Source organism: Aulonocara stuartgranti, assembly GCF_965226115.1.
Source record: "Aulonocara stuartgranti genome assembly, chromosome: 13".
Lineage (NCBI taxonomy): Eukaryota > Metazoa > Chordata > Actinopteri > Cichliformes > Cichlidae > Aulonocara > Aulonocara stuartgranti.
This window is the reverse complement of record NC_138949.1, coordinates 16,509,537-16,528,095: the sequence shown is the minus strand read 5'-3', so window position 1 is coordinate 16,528,095 and position 18,559 is coordinate 16,509,537. Positions and strand designations below refer to the sequence as shown.

The window sequence follows — 18,559 nt, the reverse complement described above, 5'->3', positions numbered from 1 at the left end:
TATGCCTTTAAGAAAAGCCTTACTCTTTGTTGTTACAATCACAGGATAGAATGTTGTTGTATTATCACAACAGGAAGGCTAGAAAAGCTGCAGTTCAACCGATGGCCACTATGATTACAGCTTAAAACATCTTTCGTCATCATTATGGTCCCTTTTAATTTAATCCCCCCTAATAATCATTTTAGAAGTTTTTCTGTTTAATCACTGGTCAACCTGTAATATTTTGAAAACCTGCTACTGGTTACTGAACGACCGCTGTTTCCACAAAGAGACCTAACATTGATTGCAGCACATCATCATGCCAACAGCACATTAGCTGCAGATTACTGTCAGAAGAGCATGATTGTCCTCTTGTTATGAGTACACAGTGTGAACCTGATATTTGTGCACAGCCTATAATCATGCATCAATTCAGACCAGGGCATTTTATTTTAAAGAGAACATTGGGTCCTAGGGCTTTGATTTCTTTTGCAGGATAAGTAGGCCTGTACCAACCACAATCGTTATCTTTATCCTGGAGGTCAAACCGAGGTAATGCTCTCATCTGTCACTGTTGTGTGAAACGCTGGTTCAATACCACCATCTTGTGGGTGACAAGGTTCAGGACTTCTACAACAGAAGGTGACCAAAACAGAAAAAATATTGAAACACGCACTATTCCTTAAAAGGTCAACTCTAGAGCCGTTATTAATTCACTGCAAAGTGTAGGTTGGTTCCAAGGCTTCTGCATCATATTTGAGCAAAATGAAATGGGACTCCATTAAATAGAAACCCATGAGCTTACTGTTGCACAGATTTATTTTAAAACAGCATCAGATTGCAAACAATTGTTTACCACTTGAATGCAACACCAAATTTAAAGGTCCCACTACAACGTCAGCCAGTTCATTCTCATTCCACGGGGGGAATCTGATAATGAGGTTTTTGTCAAAGTTGGCGGTGTGTCACATGAGACAGGTCAGTCACATCCAGTCCATCTTTTTTTAAAATTTGCCTCCACATTGCAGGATTACCACTGCAAAGGGATTCACGTCCTCCCAACACAAAAACAGTTTTTAATGCCCGCATATGATCAAGTAGTTTCACTTTAGTGCCTATATGCGACAGAGTACTGATTGGTTCTCACTCAAACACATCCCCCAACCAACAAGTGATAGTAAACAAAACAAAAACAGAAACAAGTGAAAACAAAGTAATCTGAGTGGGGGGGAAGAAAGTGAACTTCATGATCTCCAGGCTGACAAACCTGCCCCAGATGTTGTAGATCTCACGGTCCTCTCACATTGAGTACCACCACCAAACAATACATTGTGCGTTACTATGACTGGCAGTCAACGGTATCTAATTTATGACCTCCCCGGGATGAGAACGCATTGGGTCAGCAGCGCAAAGCAAACATGTCATATAAATGTATTTTAAAAAGGCAAAAAGAAAAAGTTGTGTTAATGTTTTAAAGAGCTGAAGTACAGTATTTACAGGAGATTAAAAGCAGACTACTGTACAACTCTTTGCTACATTTACATTCTCACAGATAGGCTTAATTTCCAGATAAAAATAAATACACATCTGATTTCTATTACCCTTTGCATGTCTTATTGCTCATCTATTAAAATAACATTGTAATCATAAAAATCTCATACAGTATATACACACACATATGTCTGAAGCAGGTGCATTTCTTTACATTACACACATGCCGGTTTGCATTCTCATATGATTGGACCTCTTCTGTTCCGAGCCACACCTTTGGTCTTTCTTTACATGCATGTTTGTATCATCTACAATATGTTTTGCCCTCCTCTCTCGTTTACTGGGATCTGTTAACTGGGTTGCCAATGAGCTCAGGGCACTGCTCCTCTCCTTTAGCAATCCTGTCGCACTTCCTGAGCAGGTCGTAGTTGATCTTGTCGGTTATGATGCTGTCCTGCTTGTAGTCGGGGTGCTTCGCGACAAATTCCCTCATCCACTTGGCCATGGTCATCAGTTCACCTATTTAACATCAGGAGAAGTCGTTTAGGGAGCGTTACAAGGAGAAAAATGCTTTTGCTTATGAGACTACTCAGTATTAACCTTTTAATGACACTTTACCTGAGGCACGTTTCTTTATGAGCTTCAGATAATTCAAGATGGTGCACCTGGTGTCCACATCCACCTCCATGTTTTCCAGGTAGCAGTTAAGTATTGGGATAAGCCCTTGAAATACTCCCTCCTGATGATTGAAAAAAGAAAAGAAAAAAAAGAAACAAAATGCTGAAGTCTCCTCAGCAGGATAGAAAAAGAAAACTTAAACTACTGCAACTACAAACCCTTCCAGATTATTTCAAGAGATTTAAAAACAGATACCCTTGCGGCCAAAACTTTTAATATTGTAAATGTCTCTCTTTTATTTGTATAACAAAGCTCCTTTAAAATTGGATAACTCAAGTCTGCGGGTTTCATTTCATCTACATGCATCTGCAAACAATGTTTTCTTCACAGGCAGAAATATTGTTCCTCCATCTCCATCCCAGAGTTTGGCTACTAAAATACATCTGCATGTTAGTTTTAATCAATACGATGATAACTGAGGGCAGCTTTATTGTCTTATCACTTGTATAGTGCTCCATCCAAAAGCTGGTTCATGAATAATGACAACTTATAGTTGAGAACATCATCAGGTTTTAAAATCAATAAAATTCAACTCTGTTCAATTCATTTTTATTTGTGTAATAGTCAAATCAGTGCTCTGTATACTCTAAGGTAAAGACCCTATCAGAAAGAAAACCCCAATAATCCTCTAGCACTTGGCGACAGTGGGAAGGAAAAACTCCCTTTAACAGGAAAAAACCCCTCTGGCAAGACCAGGTCATGGAAGGGACAGACATCTGCCATGACCAGACCAAGGTGAGGGGAAAGAAGAGAAAAGGAGAGCAGACGGGAGTGTACATCTGCTTCTGCCAAATATTTCTTATGTTAAAAGATTCCCAACACACCACTGCCAACTGCTGCTGGATGAAGATCGTTAGGTTTCTATTTGTTAAATTGCATGGCCTGACAATATTAAGTGCCTTGCAATAACTGCTATTGGAGTTTGGCATCGTAAATCTAGGAATCCCTTTTCTAATCTTCTGAATCAACTTCTCAGGGAAATGGCTAATTTACTGGGTTTGTTGTTGAAGCAGTGGTTATCGAAGCAAAAATGAACTCTTCTCTCTGCAGGTCCTCATTTTTGTCTAGAGATACAATCCCCCCCAGCTCAGTCACGGTCTGATGAAAGTCAGTTGTCGTCTAATGCATTTTTGCTCTTCACAGCAACGGTTAACCTGCATGCAACTAATGCCTCAAACGTGACTGGCCTATACTTGCACTACAAGTATAAATCTGTCATTACAGACTGAAAACAGGATTTAAAAAAAAAAAAGTTAAAAATAAAAAGAAAGAAGGGATCGTGACTTAAAAAAGGTGAACTGAAATAAAATGACAGATACGGTCGTTCAACATCATTTTCCTATTGAGTCATTACTACCAGCATAGCTCACACGTCATGTGCAGGAGAATGACTCACCTTTCCATTGATGATTGTGTCAATGCTCATCAGTGTGTACTCCTCATTGGCACCATCAGACTCCAAGCCGTTTTGAGCAGACGCGGTGCCATCGAGCACCGGGTTGCAGCCTGCAAAATAAATATATCAGCTGCTTCAGTCTGAGGCCTTGACAACAAGCGCAGATCCAAAGATAAACTGTTTTTTTAAGCACCTTTAAAGATGTCCTTGCGGAAGTAAAACATGCCTTCCTGGACAGCGTTTCTCTTCTGCGCGACCTTCATGTTTTCATCCACCTAATAAAAGACACTTCCTGTATCAGATCACTGTGTACAAAAATTCACAACCCTACTCACTGGTTAATTTCCTTTTTTAGAAAAAGAACTGTGGGGTTGTTATCACCTTTGACAGCGGGATTATGAAGTCCAGTTTGTAGGACAGGATCACACGGGTCAGCAGGACCACAAACACCACATATGCAGCGTTTTCAAAGTCAGTGAGCTGCACCTGGAAAGAAAGGGCAAAAATAAAAAAAAAAAAATAAAAAAAAAAATAAGACAACTCACCACATCACTGAATTTGAAAGCAGATTACAACAAAACAGTCAAAGAGGTGAGCAGTACCTCCATGGGGCGGAACTCGACTCTCCAGCCGATATCAGAGTTTGGAGGGGGAGGTTTGAACCTCATCGTCTGCCAGTTGGTTGATTGGAGGTTCTGCAAGAAGTCTGAATGAATATTCGTGTACACTGCAGCCATGTGTATACTGCATTTTTACATGCAGGTGGCCCTCTTCTAAAAAAATCATTTAAATTCTCACCTCAAAGTGATCGGACTCGTTCTCGTCATCCAAGTGTATTTTCTCCTCAAAGACAGAGAGTGGGTCTCGTATAAAAAGATGCGCTATGTGCTGGGCCAGGAGCTTGTCGATGCCTATTCACACAGAATGCATTATTCATTTCATTACTGCGCGATCATCTCGTTTAGAATTTCCCCCGTGGCTAAAACGTTTGTATTTTCAGAATCAGTACCTGCACTCAGCAGCTGCTTGTAGATCTCCTCGTCTATCGTCAAATCAATGTCATTGTACTTTTCCCCACAGCAGGACAGGTAGCTGTCAATGGAATCATACCTCGACTTGAAGATCCTGTATTTGTTGTTTTTTAAAGGCTGCAAGGAAAGAAAAACATTTCGTTACTGCTTCACTTTCACTTCAACAAACTATAATAAAAAGTAACTTAGTAATGAAAATAAAAAGTTGGCTCTTTACAAGGTTAGATGAGAAGCATCATAAGCATAAGAAAAAGGGGGGAAAAAAGCAGTTAGTAAAGTAGTAGTTGATGACAAGAAATTTACGGCAGAAATTTGTGTTTGACTAAAACCTATTTTAAATCCACTACTGCCACTTGATAGGACTCAGCACAACACTCAAACTGCATAGACCATCAGTGGTCCTCTGGCCATTTTACTATACATATTTATCATTTAAGTTACAACAGCCATCATTACAAATTATTTTTAAACACATGTAAGAAAGTCTGTATAATCTGAAATCTGAGCATACTCAGTCACTGCAGTGGTTATAATACAACTTCCAGTGTTTTGTTCCTTGCACCTTTATGCAAAAGCATTATGCAAAAGCAGAAATGCATCTTAGTTTGGCCTCTACACACAGATGTGACACTGCACTTCATTATAGGAGGAACGACGAGAGATTAGTTTCCAGGAAGCATGAAAGCACATGATGCAACACATGACTGACATAAACTTTACAAATAAAAGGGTCAAGCCATGATGTAGAGTGCCTACTGTCACTACTGACACCGGCTGGACTAGAAATACTAGAAATACAGTGAGTAAATAAAGCTACTCACTTTCATTCGAGGTTTTTAAATCTGATCAGTACCCTGAACTAAAATGACGGCCTGAACTGGGTTTTCTGAGCTCAGCTCATCTGGCATCATCAAGCATGAAAAGGTTATGCTGACCTGCAGCTCACGCACTCTTTGCAGTTAGTTTCACAGTCTCATATCATATTAAACTGCTTGAAAGCACTGTCAGAAAACTGCACTCAAAAGAAAAAAAAAACATTCAAACTTTGTTGGGAAATCTCCCTAGTAACTTAGTTTCACCATTGCACTCGGGTTACTTCCGTGGATCTCAAGAGCTAATGACTTTAGATGTCAGAAACAGGAACACAAAAAGCCCCTTTTAAATCCAACAACTCACCAGAAGTCTGCCTCTACAAATGAATAAAACACATTTATAAAGTCATGGCTACTCCTGGCCGTTTTCAGGTCCACCTGCTCACCTTTAGCCCGCGCTCCTCCTGCGTCCTGTCGTCCACCGAAGCAGAAATAACTCCCCAGCGACAGTCGATGTCTGACACATGGCCTCTGTAGAAGGGTGAGGCTGCACTCAGTGCCATCTGGTAAAGAGTGAAAACTCTCTTTAGTGCGTTTAAAGGAAATGTGGGTTCAAATAAATAAAATCGATGCAAATTTGTTAAAAAAAACAAAAACAAAACAACCCAACAAAAAACGAGCAACCTCTTTAAATAGCTGTTAAGAACCCAACAGCGCTTCAGAGCTTCTAACAAATCAAATGAATGCATATCAAAGAGGTGACTGCATCAACAAAATACCAAAAATTTGCATAAATATGTATTTATAACACTTGGTTTGTTTGCAGGTTTTACTATTTGCATTCCCCTGCATGGAGTGTGCATCTACTGTAGAGCCACAGACAGTGTTTATTTACAGCATCCATTATGTCAGTGTGGTCTGTTTTTGGCTTCTTAGACGTCACATCTACTATAGCACAGCAAAAACTGCAGGTTCTAAAGCTGCTACAGCATCAAGCACATAAATAGCTTGATAAGCAGTTGAAACAGTCCTGCTGAGAATGAGGTCAGTTACGGAAACATAATATATGACAGGAAGCAAGTGTTTTGTTTATCCACTCACCACAATGGGGCAGAATGTTGCTAGTTGGTCATAAAGATACCTTGCCTCATCAATGCTGCAAGCCTGGAATGTCACCTGCAAAAGCATCGTAAAAATAGGATGAAGTACACTTATAAGTTACTTATTAGGAATGTGAAGCTGACAAAGACAACCAGACGTGGCACGCTGCTCGGTCAGTTCATTCACTACCTGCAGACAGCAGTTGCCCATGCCGAAGCCCATGGCATCCATGTAGATATGGTCAGGCAGAGCCGCCCTCGCCGCTTCGCCATCATCCTCAGGAAACTCTTCCACAAACGGAGATGGAGTGCACTTGTCTTTGAAAACTAAAGAAATTTGGTCACATGCATTTATTCCACAATGTCTTAAAGGCAAATGAATCACATAAAAAAAACAAAAAAAAAACCAACACAACTTTAACTCCATTTACAGTAGCTTACAGATGTGTTCGACTCTGACCACATCTACAGGTCGCAATTGTTGCTTATCACAAAAAAAAAACAAGAATATAAAAATATCCTCAATTCAGTCAGACTTACTTGGCACATTTATTACAACTTTTTCTCCCCTTCTGTGACGTATGTTTCTGGTTAGAGTGCTGAAAAAAACCCGTAAAAAATGCAAGTAAAATGTATTTATTTATACAGCACTTTTCACAGATTAAAAAAATAATAATAAAGTGCTACACAATAAAAACACAAGAAGCAAAAGTATGACATCACAATCTAAAAGGTAATAAAAATCACATGTAACCATGTGGATATTTCCTGCCCATCAGTTTCTGATCCATTTTGCTCAACTAACTCCAAAATTTCTAATTAAACACATCTAAACTGTACTGACATTACAACCATGAAGCCTACCTGAATCTCGGGTGTCTGTTGATGGCTTCATCGGGGAAAAACAGCGACTTGGACACTCCTGTTTCAACAGGAGTTGGTCGGTACTCTGGTTTGGTGAAACCCGGGCAGCCTAACCTGAACAAAACCATCACATAACGCAACATTAAAAAGCTGCGGCTGACATTTATTAGAACAATCCCATATCAGCTTATAGATTCACATTTGTATTGACTTCCTTTATGAGGGTAAAAACCTTTGATCAGTATAAACTGAAGCACCTTGGAAATGCGGTGACGGTGCAGAGCGTTTCTCTGGGGTTCAGGACAGACGACGCCTCGCGCCGCCTCTTCCTCATGTTGCCCTCAACAGTGTTGAACTCTGACATTGTCCCGCCGTATGGCTGACCTGGAGTTCCCTCGATCATGTAGCTACCATACTCGGGTCTCCACAGTGTGGGGTGACTGCAAAAACACACAAAGTGTATTATTAAGCTACAACACTTAGAGGTCAGGCTGGAAAAAAAGCCCCTGGTTTCAGTATCACGATGACCTTTCTGATTAAATAAACGGACCGCTCTCCCTTTATCATACGTCGGGCGTAATCCTGGCAGGGGCAAATGAACGCGACACATTTGTGCTTCTGAGCCTGCTCTTTGGTGTGTGCGACAGAGGGGCAGTAATGAGGAATGCATCGGCTCTACTATTCCCACTGTCACTGGTATTTCCCCTGGGTGAAGTTGGCTACACAGATTTAGACCGATGTCATGGGCTGCAAGCAAACATAACACTCAGGAGCCTGTACAAACACATTTACAGCGACTGCAGAGATGGCACTACAGATTAGACATGCAAACAGTATTCCCAGGAGGAGCTCATCAGGGGGGAAATACCTTGGCATCACCTTGGAGATGTCAGTCAGTCATCAACAAAACTTTTGTAACAGATTAATTTCCGCGTCACATATTTTTAAAGCCACCTAAACGACGCTAAAAAAGGGCACATCACAGAAACACTGTGCTGTACATTTTTTTGTTTTTAACAAGTGTGCTACGCACCCTTTTCTTGTGCTGCAATATTAATTGAACTATTGAGCAGAAAGACTGGAAGATTCAAGCTTTGGTACCATGTGCAGGGAGCCTGTGGGGCTGTGCCAAAATCAAACAGAATAACTCAAAGCTCTGAGTCGGGGAGATGTGTCTCTTCCAGTTAACTGCTTGTGCAAAGACAATGTGATCAACAGAGAGTCTCTGTGCATGTTCTGTATGGACACTTTTTTTTTTTATAACCTTAGGTTAAAAACTTCTGATGAGATAAAACAAGACAACCATGTTTGACTGTTTAAGACTGTAGTTTTTAGAGTGTATAGTAAAAAAAAAAAAAAGTTAATCTGAGATCATATTAGTAAAAAAAAAACAAAAAAAAACAACTACTGATCTCAGGAGCGTTTCACAGCAAAAATACTCAAGATTTCTGTTAATGGCACCAACTTGTGTGATTTGAGGAAAAACAAAAACAAACAAATACTCAAATACAGTGAATGGAAACAGCTGATTGAGAGTGAAAAACAGGATGAGACAGGAGGGTCTGACTCCTGCCTGCACACTCAGAATGGGACATTCAACTCAACTGCACTTCTCAGGTGCTTTTGTTTAAGTGTGTGTGTATACATGTAAATAAAAAACATGTAAAAAACGTTTAGCATTTTATTTTTGTGGGAATAAGCTGCCACAGAACTCTGTTGAACATTGCACATTAAACTAAATGTTCTGCAACAGCTGGAGGAATAGGGAGCTAGAGCAGGGCGATATGGCCAAAAATATTTATCACGATATAGATTTGAAAATTTGCGATAACGATATAACTGACGATATAATTGATGCGAGACAAAATACAACTCCACAACATTACTAGCGCAAAAAGACAACCTTCCATTTATTTTCACTTAAACAAGAAGCTGGTTTTTATGTACATTAAAGCTTTATAAAAATGTAACAGTGCAAATGCAAATTCCTTGCTGAAAGTTTAACCAAAAGGCATTTCCAGTAGAAACGGGCTGACATATCCTGAGCATAACCATGTATAATATCCACTGAAGTTAAAAAGAGGTGCTTTGCAACATTAAACTGCAGTGTGCAGTACGTATTTTTCGGACCATAAGGTGCACGGGATTATAAGGCACATTAAGCGAAACAAAGCAGTCAGATAAATCAAACTTTATTAAACTCATTCTTCTTGCTTCCTCCACTTCTGTACCATTGATTCATTAATGTTGAATTCTCTGGCAGCTGCTCTATTCCCATGTTGTTGCAGTATATGAATGACTAACCTCGTATTGTGGATGGATTATCTCAGTTGTTCTCCTGACTGAAATTTGGTCCGTTTACAGCATCCTGCCATGCGATTGCATTTGTCTCTAACCATGAGGAACCTTCACGTTAACTTTTATAAGTGGAAAAGTGTTAAGTGTTCGTCCTCCAGCTTCACTGTTTATGTTATGCTAACATAGCTGTGTCGCTAGCGATCACGTAGCACATCATTATATACCAGCTAGCCCAACTTCAGTAACCCTACAAACGTCACTGCTGTTTAGTTTCCTGTCTTCATTTATGTTGGAAGTGATAGCAGAGCTGTACGTTTGAATTTTTTCAGAAATCTCTCAGTCAGAACGTGCAATATCATTCTTGGGTAACTAGCGAAACTAGCGAGCTAACTTCCGCTAGCTTCCTGTTAACTTCTAACTCCGTTAAATGTAATAAATTTTGTTTTAATGGATGCCTGGAAGTTAAACTTCATAGTTACACCTGGTAAAGCAGCAATGCTGATCGTTTTATTAAAGATGAAAGACTTTAGACAGTTTAACTCTCAGTGATGCTGCAGTGTTCGTTTGACCTGAAATATACGGAGTTTAGGACCCAGTTTACTCCCAGATTTAAGAGCATCTTAGTCCGACAAATACGACAATAACAACGGCCGCTTGCATGTTCTGCAAAAAAAATGTGCTTTGTCGTGTATCTGACGGACAAACACAAAACCAGTTCCACATCACTGAAGTTGCACCATTTGTACAAACCAATTCTGGTTCATCTGTTTCACTCAACAATCGGCCATGTGCGTATGAAAACAAAGGCACTGCGCATGCGCGTTTTACTCATATTCTATCGCGATATTTCATTTTCCTATCGTTGCCTAACATTATACCTGTATTACCGTGAACGGTATAATATGGCCCAACCCTATAGGGAGCTGTAATTTCTAATGCATAAGACCTCCACTGAGCAGCTATAGCATCTGTTACTTTAAGTCACATTGATGCATATCAAAAAGAAGTGTTTTCTCTTAACTGCTGCACTTCCAATTTAAGTTATAAAAAAGCCGCCATGCACCAACTCAGGAGCTTTCACTGAGGCTGATAACAAAACAAATACAAAAAGAAAGTGTCCACCTGCAATGCATGCTGATTTAACCTTTATACAGCATCTCATCTCACTCCTCCTCTTCTTATTATCCCACTGTGTCATAAGCAAAGCAAAATCCGCCATTAATCTCTCAGCTTACATTTATTCAAAACAAACCGACAGCCTTTTTGTCACAGCTCCTGACATTTGAGGTGTGGCATTTATTCAAATGTTTTTCATATTCTAGTTTTGTGTGTTGCCATTTCAGTGCAACAACACAGTGTCTCCTCCACAGTGTAGTGGTTTACACATTCGCCTAACGAGTAAAAGATCCCCAGTTTAATATTGGGAGGAGACACAAAGGAGAAAACAACACTAGCCAAGTAAATTATGAGCATCTTTCATCTTTTAGTAGCATATGCAACTGAACACACACACACACACACACAGTGTACCTACTTGGGGTTTATGTTTTCTCCCTGGTCCTGCAGAGTTGCTAAAACATCTCCACCATTCAGGACGAGGCGAACCTTCTCATCCTTGTCGTCAAACTCCACCAACATGTATTCAACCTAAAAGCAAAACGATCAAAGACAGAATTAGACAAATACTGTATTTAAAGTACTTGCCTGATTTTTTTTTATTTTTTTAAATAAACACCAGACTTTCCATCGGCGCTATAGATGCCATCACATCAATTCCAATTCATCAGTTACATTTCCTTGACTTTTGACTCTGCTACCCTGTAATCCCCTGTCTGAAAGAGGGATTAATCTATAACAACAGCATTCCACATGGTTTGAAATCAAAATACTTTGTTCAAGCTGTACAGATTTTTGTGGCTGGTGACGGATGAAGAGATGTGAAGTTTTGAATGAAAATGTAAGAAAACCACAGCGAGCAACAGACAAACCCACATACATTGCATAGTAGCCATTAAGTTACCATCCACACAATAAGGAGTGTCCTCATGTGGTAGCAAGCATGCCAGCAGTGTAAGCAGTAAGGGAAAATAAATGAGTGTTGGACCACCACCAGTGACAAAGCTGGACTTCTGTTTTGTCATGTTTTTTGCTCACGGCTCTTTTCAACTCTTATTCAACGCTCCCCAACACCTGACTTAAAAGTCAAAACTGGCTCCATGGTTACGGCCTTGTCATGTCAATAAACTCAAACATGCTGGGAATTACATTGCTTCACATATTGCAAGGAGGCCAAACTAGTTTTACATCGGGGCCCATATACAGCTGCCGGAGCGGTTGGTGCAAAGAAGCACGATTTCAACAAGCACATCTTGGTTTTTCTACACGATAAAGAAATGTCTAAAATTGCTGCCCATAAAGCAGGAAACCTTTTCTTTTAATTTACAGAAAATGTCCTGCTTTATTTATTTTATGGTGGACACATGAAAAACTGAAAATTCTATATCAGACAAACACGAACTTTTCTGTCATTTAATTGTTTATCTATTACTTAATTACTTGTGTGTAGGCAGAGTAGGGCAAGCTGTAATATATGTAAAAATACAGTTAAAAGTCCAAAACTTATGCCTTCCTTTGAAATTTTCCAAATATGGCCAGAGGGTCGGATTGGAGTCTTTGCCTGGCCAATTCTGGAACCCGGGCCTTATGTTTGCCACCGTTGGTATACAGTATCAAAGAGCTGCAGGATTTGTTGCAGTTACATGTGTATGTGCTGCAGTCGGTCAAGGTGCGCACACACACACACACACACACACACACACACACACACACACACTTAATTAGTCTATCAACACAGGACCACTGTTGCATCATGCCCAGCCGCATTACTAATAGATTAAAAGCATTAACAGACAACACCAGCATTAATATTATTCCACAATCCTTACCTCATCGCCCCACTTTAGCACATCTTTCTGACGATCCTTCAGTTTGTTGTAGATGTTGAGAAACTGGATGATACCGTGTTTTCTAATGTGGTCAGCATACTTTCGGGTTTCTTCCCAATTCAGTGGAGATCCCTGTGACAGTAGACCCATCGCACACGCTGACTGCAGGTATAAAGTGACCGCTGTTCGGCTCTTGCTGCCTGCTTTCTATTTAAACGGCACGCCGGGCGATAGCTAGCTAGCTCGTCTGTCCAGGTGGGAGAGCTCGCATGAAGCGTCGGTTAAAACAAGCGGCAGAGTATGGAGGGCTTTCAACAGAGCCGCGGGCTGAATGAAGGATCTCTTGGGGTTTCTAAGCAACAACGTGCCCTGTCGGTAACCTCAGCTGGACGTCCAAAAGAAACAGGCCCCTGCTCATCACTTGCTAATGCCTCGTTAGCTCGGTACCGTGAGTTAATAACTCCGCACCCGCTGCTAAACGGACGACTTAGTGCCTGGTGACACCAGCTCGGTAAACAGCTACGGACTGAAGCCAGTAAAAGCGCAGCTATATGGGGGGGGAATGACAGCGACGTGCGCCGGTAGAGAAGTCTGTGTTTCGGAACCACTCTGCCGCACGCAGTCGCTCAGTGTTGTTCATATGAACGCCCTCCTACTTCAACACACGTGACATCTTCAGGCGGAGCGTAGCGTGGAGTTGCGTCACTATGACTCAGCAATCTTCGCTTCGAGTCTCCGCCCACCAAGCCGTCAATCATAGCGAGCACCAGGGCACGTTCAAGAGCGAGATGCCGTAGATATAACATTCGTCCATATTACAGTTTTTCGCAAATGCTAAAACAGATTTCACAAACGTTTCCACCATGTTCCCCAATGTCTAAACACAACACCCTTTTCTAAAGCTACATAAATACAACCACACCTTCCCACTGCAAAACTCAAACTTTCACGCCAAAAGAGCAGCTTGAAGCTTTCAAAAAAAATGTAAACACTATACACATCATTACCCACTACAGCAAAACAATTGAAAACACAATGCTCAATTTGTGAAAAGGTTCTTTGTTTCATAACTGCCAATGCATATTTTTTATAAACCATACAGTAACGGATTGTCGTAGATCTCTGCAGAGGATTAGGCATTTAGATTTGTGAGTTTCATATGAAGAGTATAAATCTATAGAAAATCCTGCATGTACGTACACTACTGTAACACAACTGAATGCAAAAACAGAATCTATTGTACACAACAGTACTCCTGAAAACATGATCAGGGTGTGAAGCTTTTGGTTTTTTTTAAAATTTATTATTATTTTTTATTTACATTATTCACACCACAATCACTGTGCGGCATCATGTCGCTGAGCTGCATTGGGCCACATCACCTCACCCACATCGCAGGCTATATTGTCTCTTGCCAGGCACCGCAGGAAAAACGCCCTGGAATGGCAAATCCATCCTTGGAAGGCCTCCGCTGGGATGTCAACACAGGCCAGCTCCATTGCCCTTAGGAGGTTCTCTCTTGTGTATGGTTGTCTGTCATAAACCTTCCATCTCCACGATGAGAAGAACTCCTCTATAGGGTTCAGGAAAGGGAAGTAAGGTGGCAGACAGACGTTTAAAAAGTGGTCACAGTTGGTGGTGAACCGCTCTCTGATTTGGTTTGTTCTGTGGAAGCGGACATCGTCCCAAATGATCACATAAATGTGATGTGCGGGCCCAGGATGGTGTTGGTGGTGGTCCAGGAGGATGTCTTTTAGTTCTTCTAGGAAGGTGAGGAGACGTTGGGTGTTGTAAGACCCAAGGACAGCATGCCGGTGGACAAGCCCCTCCGACCCATGGCTGCACAAAGGGTAATATTACCCCCCCGTTGGCCAGGGACCTCAGTGATGGCTCTTTGGCCAATGATGTTACAGCCTCTTTCGTTTCTGCAGGCTGAAACCAGCCTCATCCAGGAAGAGGTACTCATGAGGTCTGGCCATCGTTTCCAACTGTAATATCCTCTGTGAAAATGTGAAAGTGCACAGGTGTTCAGAACAACATTCAATCAGGTAGCACAGTATTGTCCAGAAGTAATGTAGGCCACTGAGCAACACAATATGTCCACTAACTGTACTGTTAACATGGATGTATACTTACTTGCACATACTCGTAACGTAGGTCTTTGTGTCGCGCAGAGTTGCGCTCAAAGGGAACCCCATAGACCTGTTTCATCCGCGTCTTATTGCGCCGGAGAACTCGATCCATTGTGGCCAAGCTGACATCGTCAATGCTCTCAAAGTTGACATTATCGGCAATGACTTTGTCTCTGATCTCCCGGAGTCTGATGAGGTTGTTCCCAGAACCATATCCACAATGAGGGTTTCTTGTGCCGCTGTAAATATGGCAACCCTCCCATCTCTATGTGGCATTCTTTCAACTCTAAAGAAAGAAACATGTGTTGTCAATTGACATGTGTTACAATACAGTCACAACTGATATGAAACCAATAGACTACTTTCACAGGTTTGTAAAACTGTATTGTGACAAAGAAAGCAATCGAGTACAATACCTATTGTGTTGTCTGAATGCCCTGATAATGGTGGCCACGGTGAACCTACTCAGGTTTGGACGGACTCTTAGTCCTGCTTCAGCCATTGTCATGCCATGGACAATGACATGGTCAATGACTGTTGCTCGCATCTCATCTGTAAAGATGGTGCGAGGTTGTCTTGCTCTCCCTCCTGGGCCTGCTCCTCTTCTTCCAGGGCCAGCTCTTCTTCCAGGGCCAGCTCTTCTTCCAGGGCCAGCTCTTCTTCCAGGGCCAGCTCTTCTTCCAGGGCCAGCTCTTCTTCCAGGGCCAGCTCTTCTTCCAGGGCCAGCTCTTCTTCCAGGGCCAGCTCTTCTTCCAGGGCCAGCTCTTCTTCCAGGGCCAGCTCTTCTTCCAGGGCCAGCTCTTCTTCCAGGGCCAGCTCTTCTTCCAGGGCCAGCTCTTCTCCCTGCTCTGCATCAAATTCCTCTTCCCCTGACTCTGCCTTCATCCAGTGTGTTCGCTTGACCTCTTCAGCATACTGTGCACTCTGAACTTGCTTTTATACATGTAGTCACAGCATTAGCAACAGGTGTCTTCAATTTTGAGTCGTTGTGTGTAATGAATGACGCCAGGTGTGTTCATTGTGTTCAAATATTGCTGACTGTGGCAAGCATGTTGCATCACATGAGCTTTCATTTGAGAATATGAGCAGAGTTCTTTTGCAACTTGTGTTTTAGCAAGGAAAGATGTGTTTAGATTTATGACAACGGAGGATTGTGTTCTGTGAATTGTGTCTGCATGTGTTTATGATATTGGTAAATGATGGCTAGATTTAGTAAATGTGTTTAGACAACTGGTCATTTGGTTTAGAGGACTGGCTTTTGTGTTTTAGCATATGAGAAAAACTGTAAAATACTTTAATAATTTAAAAATTATTTTTTATTTCTAATTTTAAGATTTTATTTTAGTTTCATTTAAAAGAAAAACAAGCTACACAAAGAAGAAGAAAAAAATACCATGACAGTGAGCAACACCAAAATAATCAAAGAACTTATTTAAGAAGGTCTATTTTTTTCTATAGGGTCATCGGCGAGGCTCCACAGGCAACGTCTTTCATCCTCTGTGTTTCTAGCCAGGAACAGATTTAGCCACAGTCTATAAATGGTAAAATGATAATGGAAAAATGGGGCACTGAACTTCAAAGAGAGTGAGTCCTTCCTTCCTGTGGAAATCAAGTTAAGCTATTGAATTACTGTTATTGTTGTTTAATTTAAATGTAATTATCTAATCGCGCTTACGCTCGAGCAACTGTTAAAAACAATTGACTATAGGGAAATCGTTCATATTCTCTTTACATTGACCTTTTCTAACGCAGATTACTGTTTGCCATTGTCTTTTCCATAATTATGAACTGATTATTTTGGTAAGACCAGAATCCACGCCAACTTAGGTTAACCTGCTGTATGGCAAAGTATTAAACATTCACTTTAGGCTTAATTATCAAAACTGGTATTATGTGACTTTCTGTCTTGACAAATAAATAATGAACATATACATTTACATGGAAGATTTGGTTTATTCTTATATGAAAAAAGAGGGTTATTACATTAAGAACAATGACTATTAAAGACAAAATATCATTTTGCCAGAGTAAATGTGCCTCCTTGTATACACAGAACACAAAATAAAAACACTGTTGTTTATCTGACATAAGGCAAGCTTTTCGTTTCTTTAGTTTTTTGGTTTCATGTTCGTTTGGAGTTTTCTGATTATTGGCTCCCTCTTTGTTTTTGTTTTTTAAAGTAAAGAATAGTATGAGGAAGACTATGGAAGACAAAATCAAAAGCAGCCATGTCCTGTTTGTTTGTTTTTGCAGGGTAACTTATTTACCCTTAGTTTCCACAGCACTAAAATGAACGAGTCATGTTTAGGGTAGAGTGTTCATACTAAGGCAAATTTGCAAAAGTAAATGTAATAATGATACAGCACTCTCGTGAGAGGGCGAGGATAGGCCTATTGTATATGCATGAGTTGACAAAATAGCTTGTAGGGTTATTACACTCATAGCCAAATAAGGATTTGAGGATGTGGTTTAACCAAACACAATCGACTGCTCGGGTCACACCCCCTCTGTGTCGATAAAACCTGCACAGTCACTTAGAGGCAATCACTACAAGCGATGTCACTGTCGATGTAATGTTTTTGCCCAAATATTAAGAGTTTCTTAAGTTTTATTCACAAATATATAGTAAAATACATTTGTGAGACTCGGTTTACAGCTACAACCCACATGTATTTAAATTTAAATACATGTGGGTTGTTTAACACATTCTCCACGTGTATGGTTACATACTTATATAATAATTATTTTGTCTCGTTTGTTATATTAATTACTTGTTTCTTCTTTTTTGAGTGTCTGGAAAGCAAAAAGGTGTGGCAAAGGCTGGAGGATTGTGAAGTACTGCAGCTAGATTATAAAGATTAGATTATTAAGCCAAAGCATGTGCTGCCACTGTATGGGGTTTAGAGAGGTTAGGAGAGGGTGGAGAGCTCCCACTGCCCCCCCAAGAGCACAAGGCAACGTTAAAAACAACCATTCAGACTTTCTGTTTGAATTGCTGTTGTCTTCAGGCAGAAGTTTTAGGACATCAAAGATAAGGACAAACATATTATAGATAAGTTTCCAAAAACCACTAAACCACTTCAGTTACACTAAACTCTGCTGGAGAATGACTCATGTGATCAATGGTCAGGGAGACTTTCACTGTATATTGTTTTCCGTGTATGTGCAGAGATTCAAAATGATGTGTCAAAGACATTGCAAACATCATGGGACCTATAAAGACTGAATTAAGACCAGAAACAAAAGGTGCATGTCTCTTTCATATTTTAGAAGACAGGAATGCCGCTTTACTAATCCAGCCAGTTTACCAACGACGCTGTGAAAACCACGCACTACTAAATCCCGCTGATAATCATTCAATTTAAGGTTTGTACCGTCAAACAATCCAATTCAATGTTATTTATGAAGCATTTCTTTTTTTAAAAACAACAGACTTTGACAAAGTGGTGTACAAAGCACCAAAACAACACAATAAAACAATAAAAACATTAATAATTACAAGATAAGAAAACACCACTCTCATTCTCAGTAAAAGCCAAAGAGTAAAAATGAGCTTTAAGACGTAGTTTAAAAACAGGCAACGAGGGGACCGATTCTAAATCGGGCAGGGAGATTGTTCCAAAGTTTGGGGGCTATAGCTGAAAAAGCTCAATCGCAGCTGTTTTTCATTTGAGTCTTTTGGGACTAGCAGGCCTCAGTGACCTCGAGGGGACATATGGAGTCAACAGCTTAGATATTTGAGCAAACTCACAGCTAGTTTGGAAATAAGACATTGTGCTACAGGCAACGTAGATGAGCATGTCATATGCCTAACTAAGGGCTTGTCATAAAGG

General features: G+C 40.6%; 1 protein-coding gene and 1 long non-coding RNA gene across 3 annotated transcripts; both read right to left on the bottom strand.

The window, feature by feature from the left end:
- Positions 1-780: 780 nt before the first annotated feature.
- Positions 781-13,276, bottom strand: gclc (glutamate-cysteine ligase, catalytic subunit). 2 transcript variants are annotated; one of them, XM_082557269.1, is made up of 16 exons: positions 12,595-13,276; positions 11,184-11,296; positions 7,609-7,791; positions 7,352-7,465; positions 7,028-7,086; positions 6,678-6,814; positions 6,489-6,563; positions 5,834-5,950; positions 4,554-4,692; positions 4,343-4,455; positions 4,147-4,239; positions 3,926-4,030; positions 3,738-3,819; positions 3,545-3,654; positions 2,089-2,209; positions 781-1,989 (listed from the first exon to the last, which is right to left on the bottom strand). In XM_082557269.1, the coding sequence occupies exons 1-16, from the start codon at positions 12,742-12,744 to the stop codon at positions 1,808-1,810; spliced, it is 1,893 nt and encodes a 630-aa protein (XP_082413395.1). In that variant the 5' UTR covers positions 12,745-13,276; the 3' UTR covers positions 781-1,807. The 2 variants fall into 2 exon arrangements, with proteins under 2 accessions (XP_082413395.1, XP_082413396.1); XM_082557270.1 differs by lacking the exons at positions 11,184-11,296; positions 12,595-13,276 and adding an exon at positions 9,656-9,895.
- A 581-nt stretch (positions 13,277-13,857) lies between these two features.
- LOC309720799 lies at positions 13,858-15,383 on the bottom strand. The gene is made up of 3 exons (XR_014280566.1): positions 15,143-15,383; positions 14,731-15,012; positions 13,858-14,594 (listed from the first exon to the last, which is right to left on the bottom strand). It is a non-coding gene; the product is annotated as an uncharacterized lncRNA (long non-coding RNA).
- Positions 15,384-18,559: the final 3,176 nt, after the last annotated feature.

Coding starts and splice junctions, on each gene's coding strand:
- gclc (XM_082557269.1), bottom strand. CDS start 12,744: ATGGGTCTACTGTCACAGGGATCTCCACTGAATTGGGAAGAAACCCGA. Junction 4,031..4,146: donor TCGAGTTCCGCCCCATGGAG/GTACTGCTCACC, acceptor CTTTCTTTCCAG/GTGCAGCTCACTGACTTTGA. Junction 3,655..3,737: donor CCGCAAGGACATCTTTAAAG/GTGCTTAAAAAA, acceptor TTTATTTTGCAG/GCTGCAACCCGGTGCTCGAT.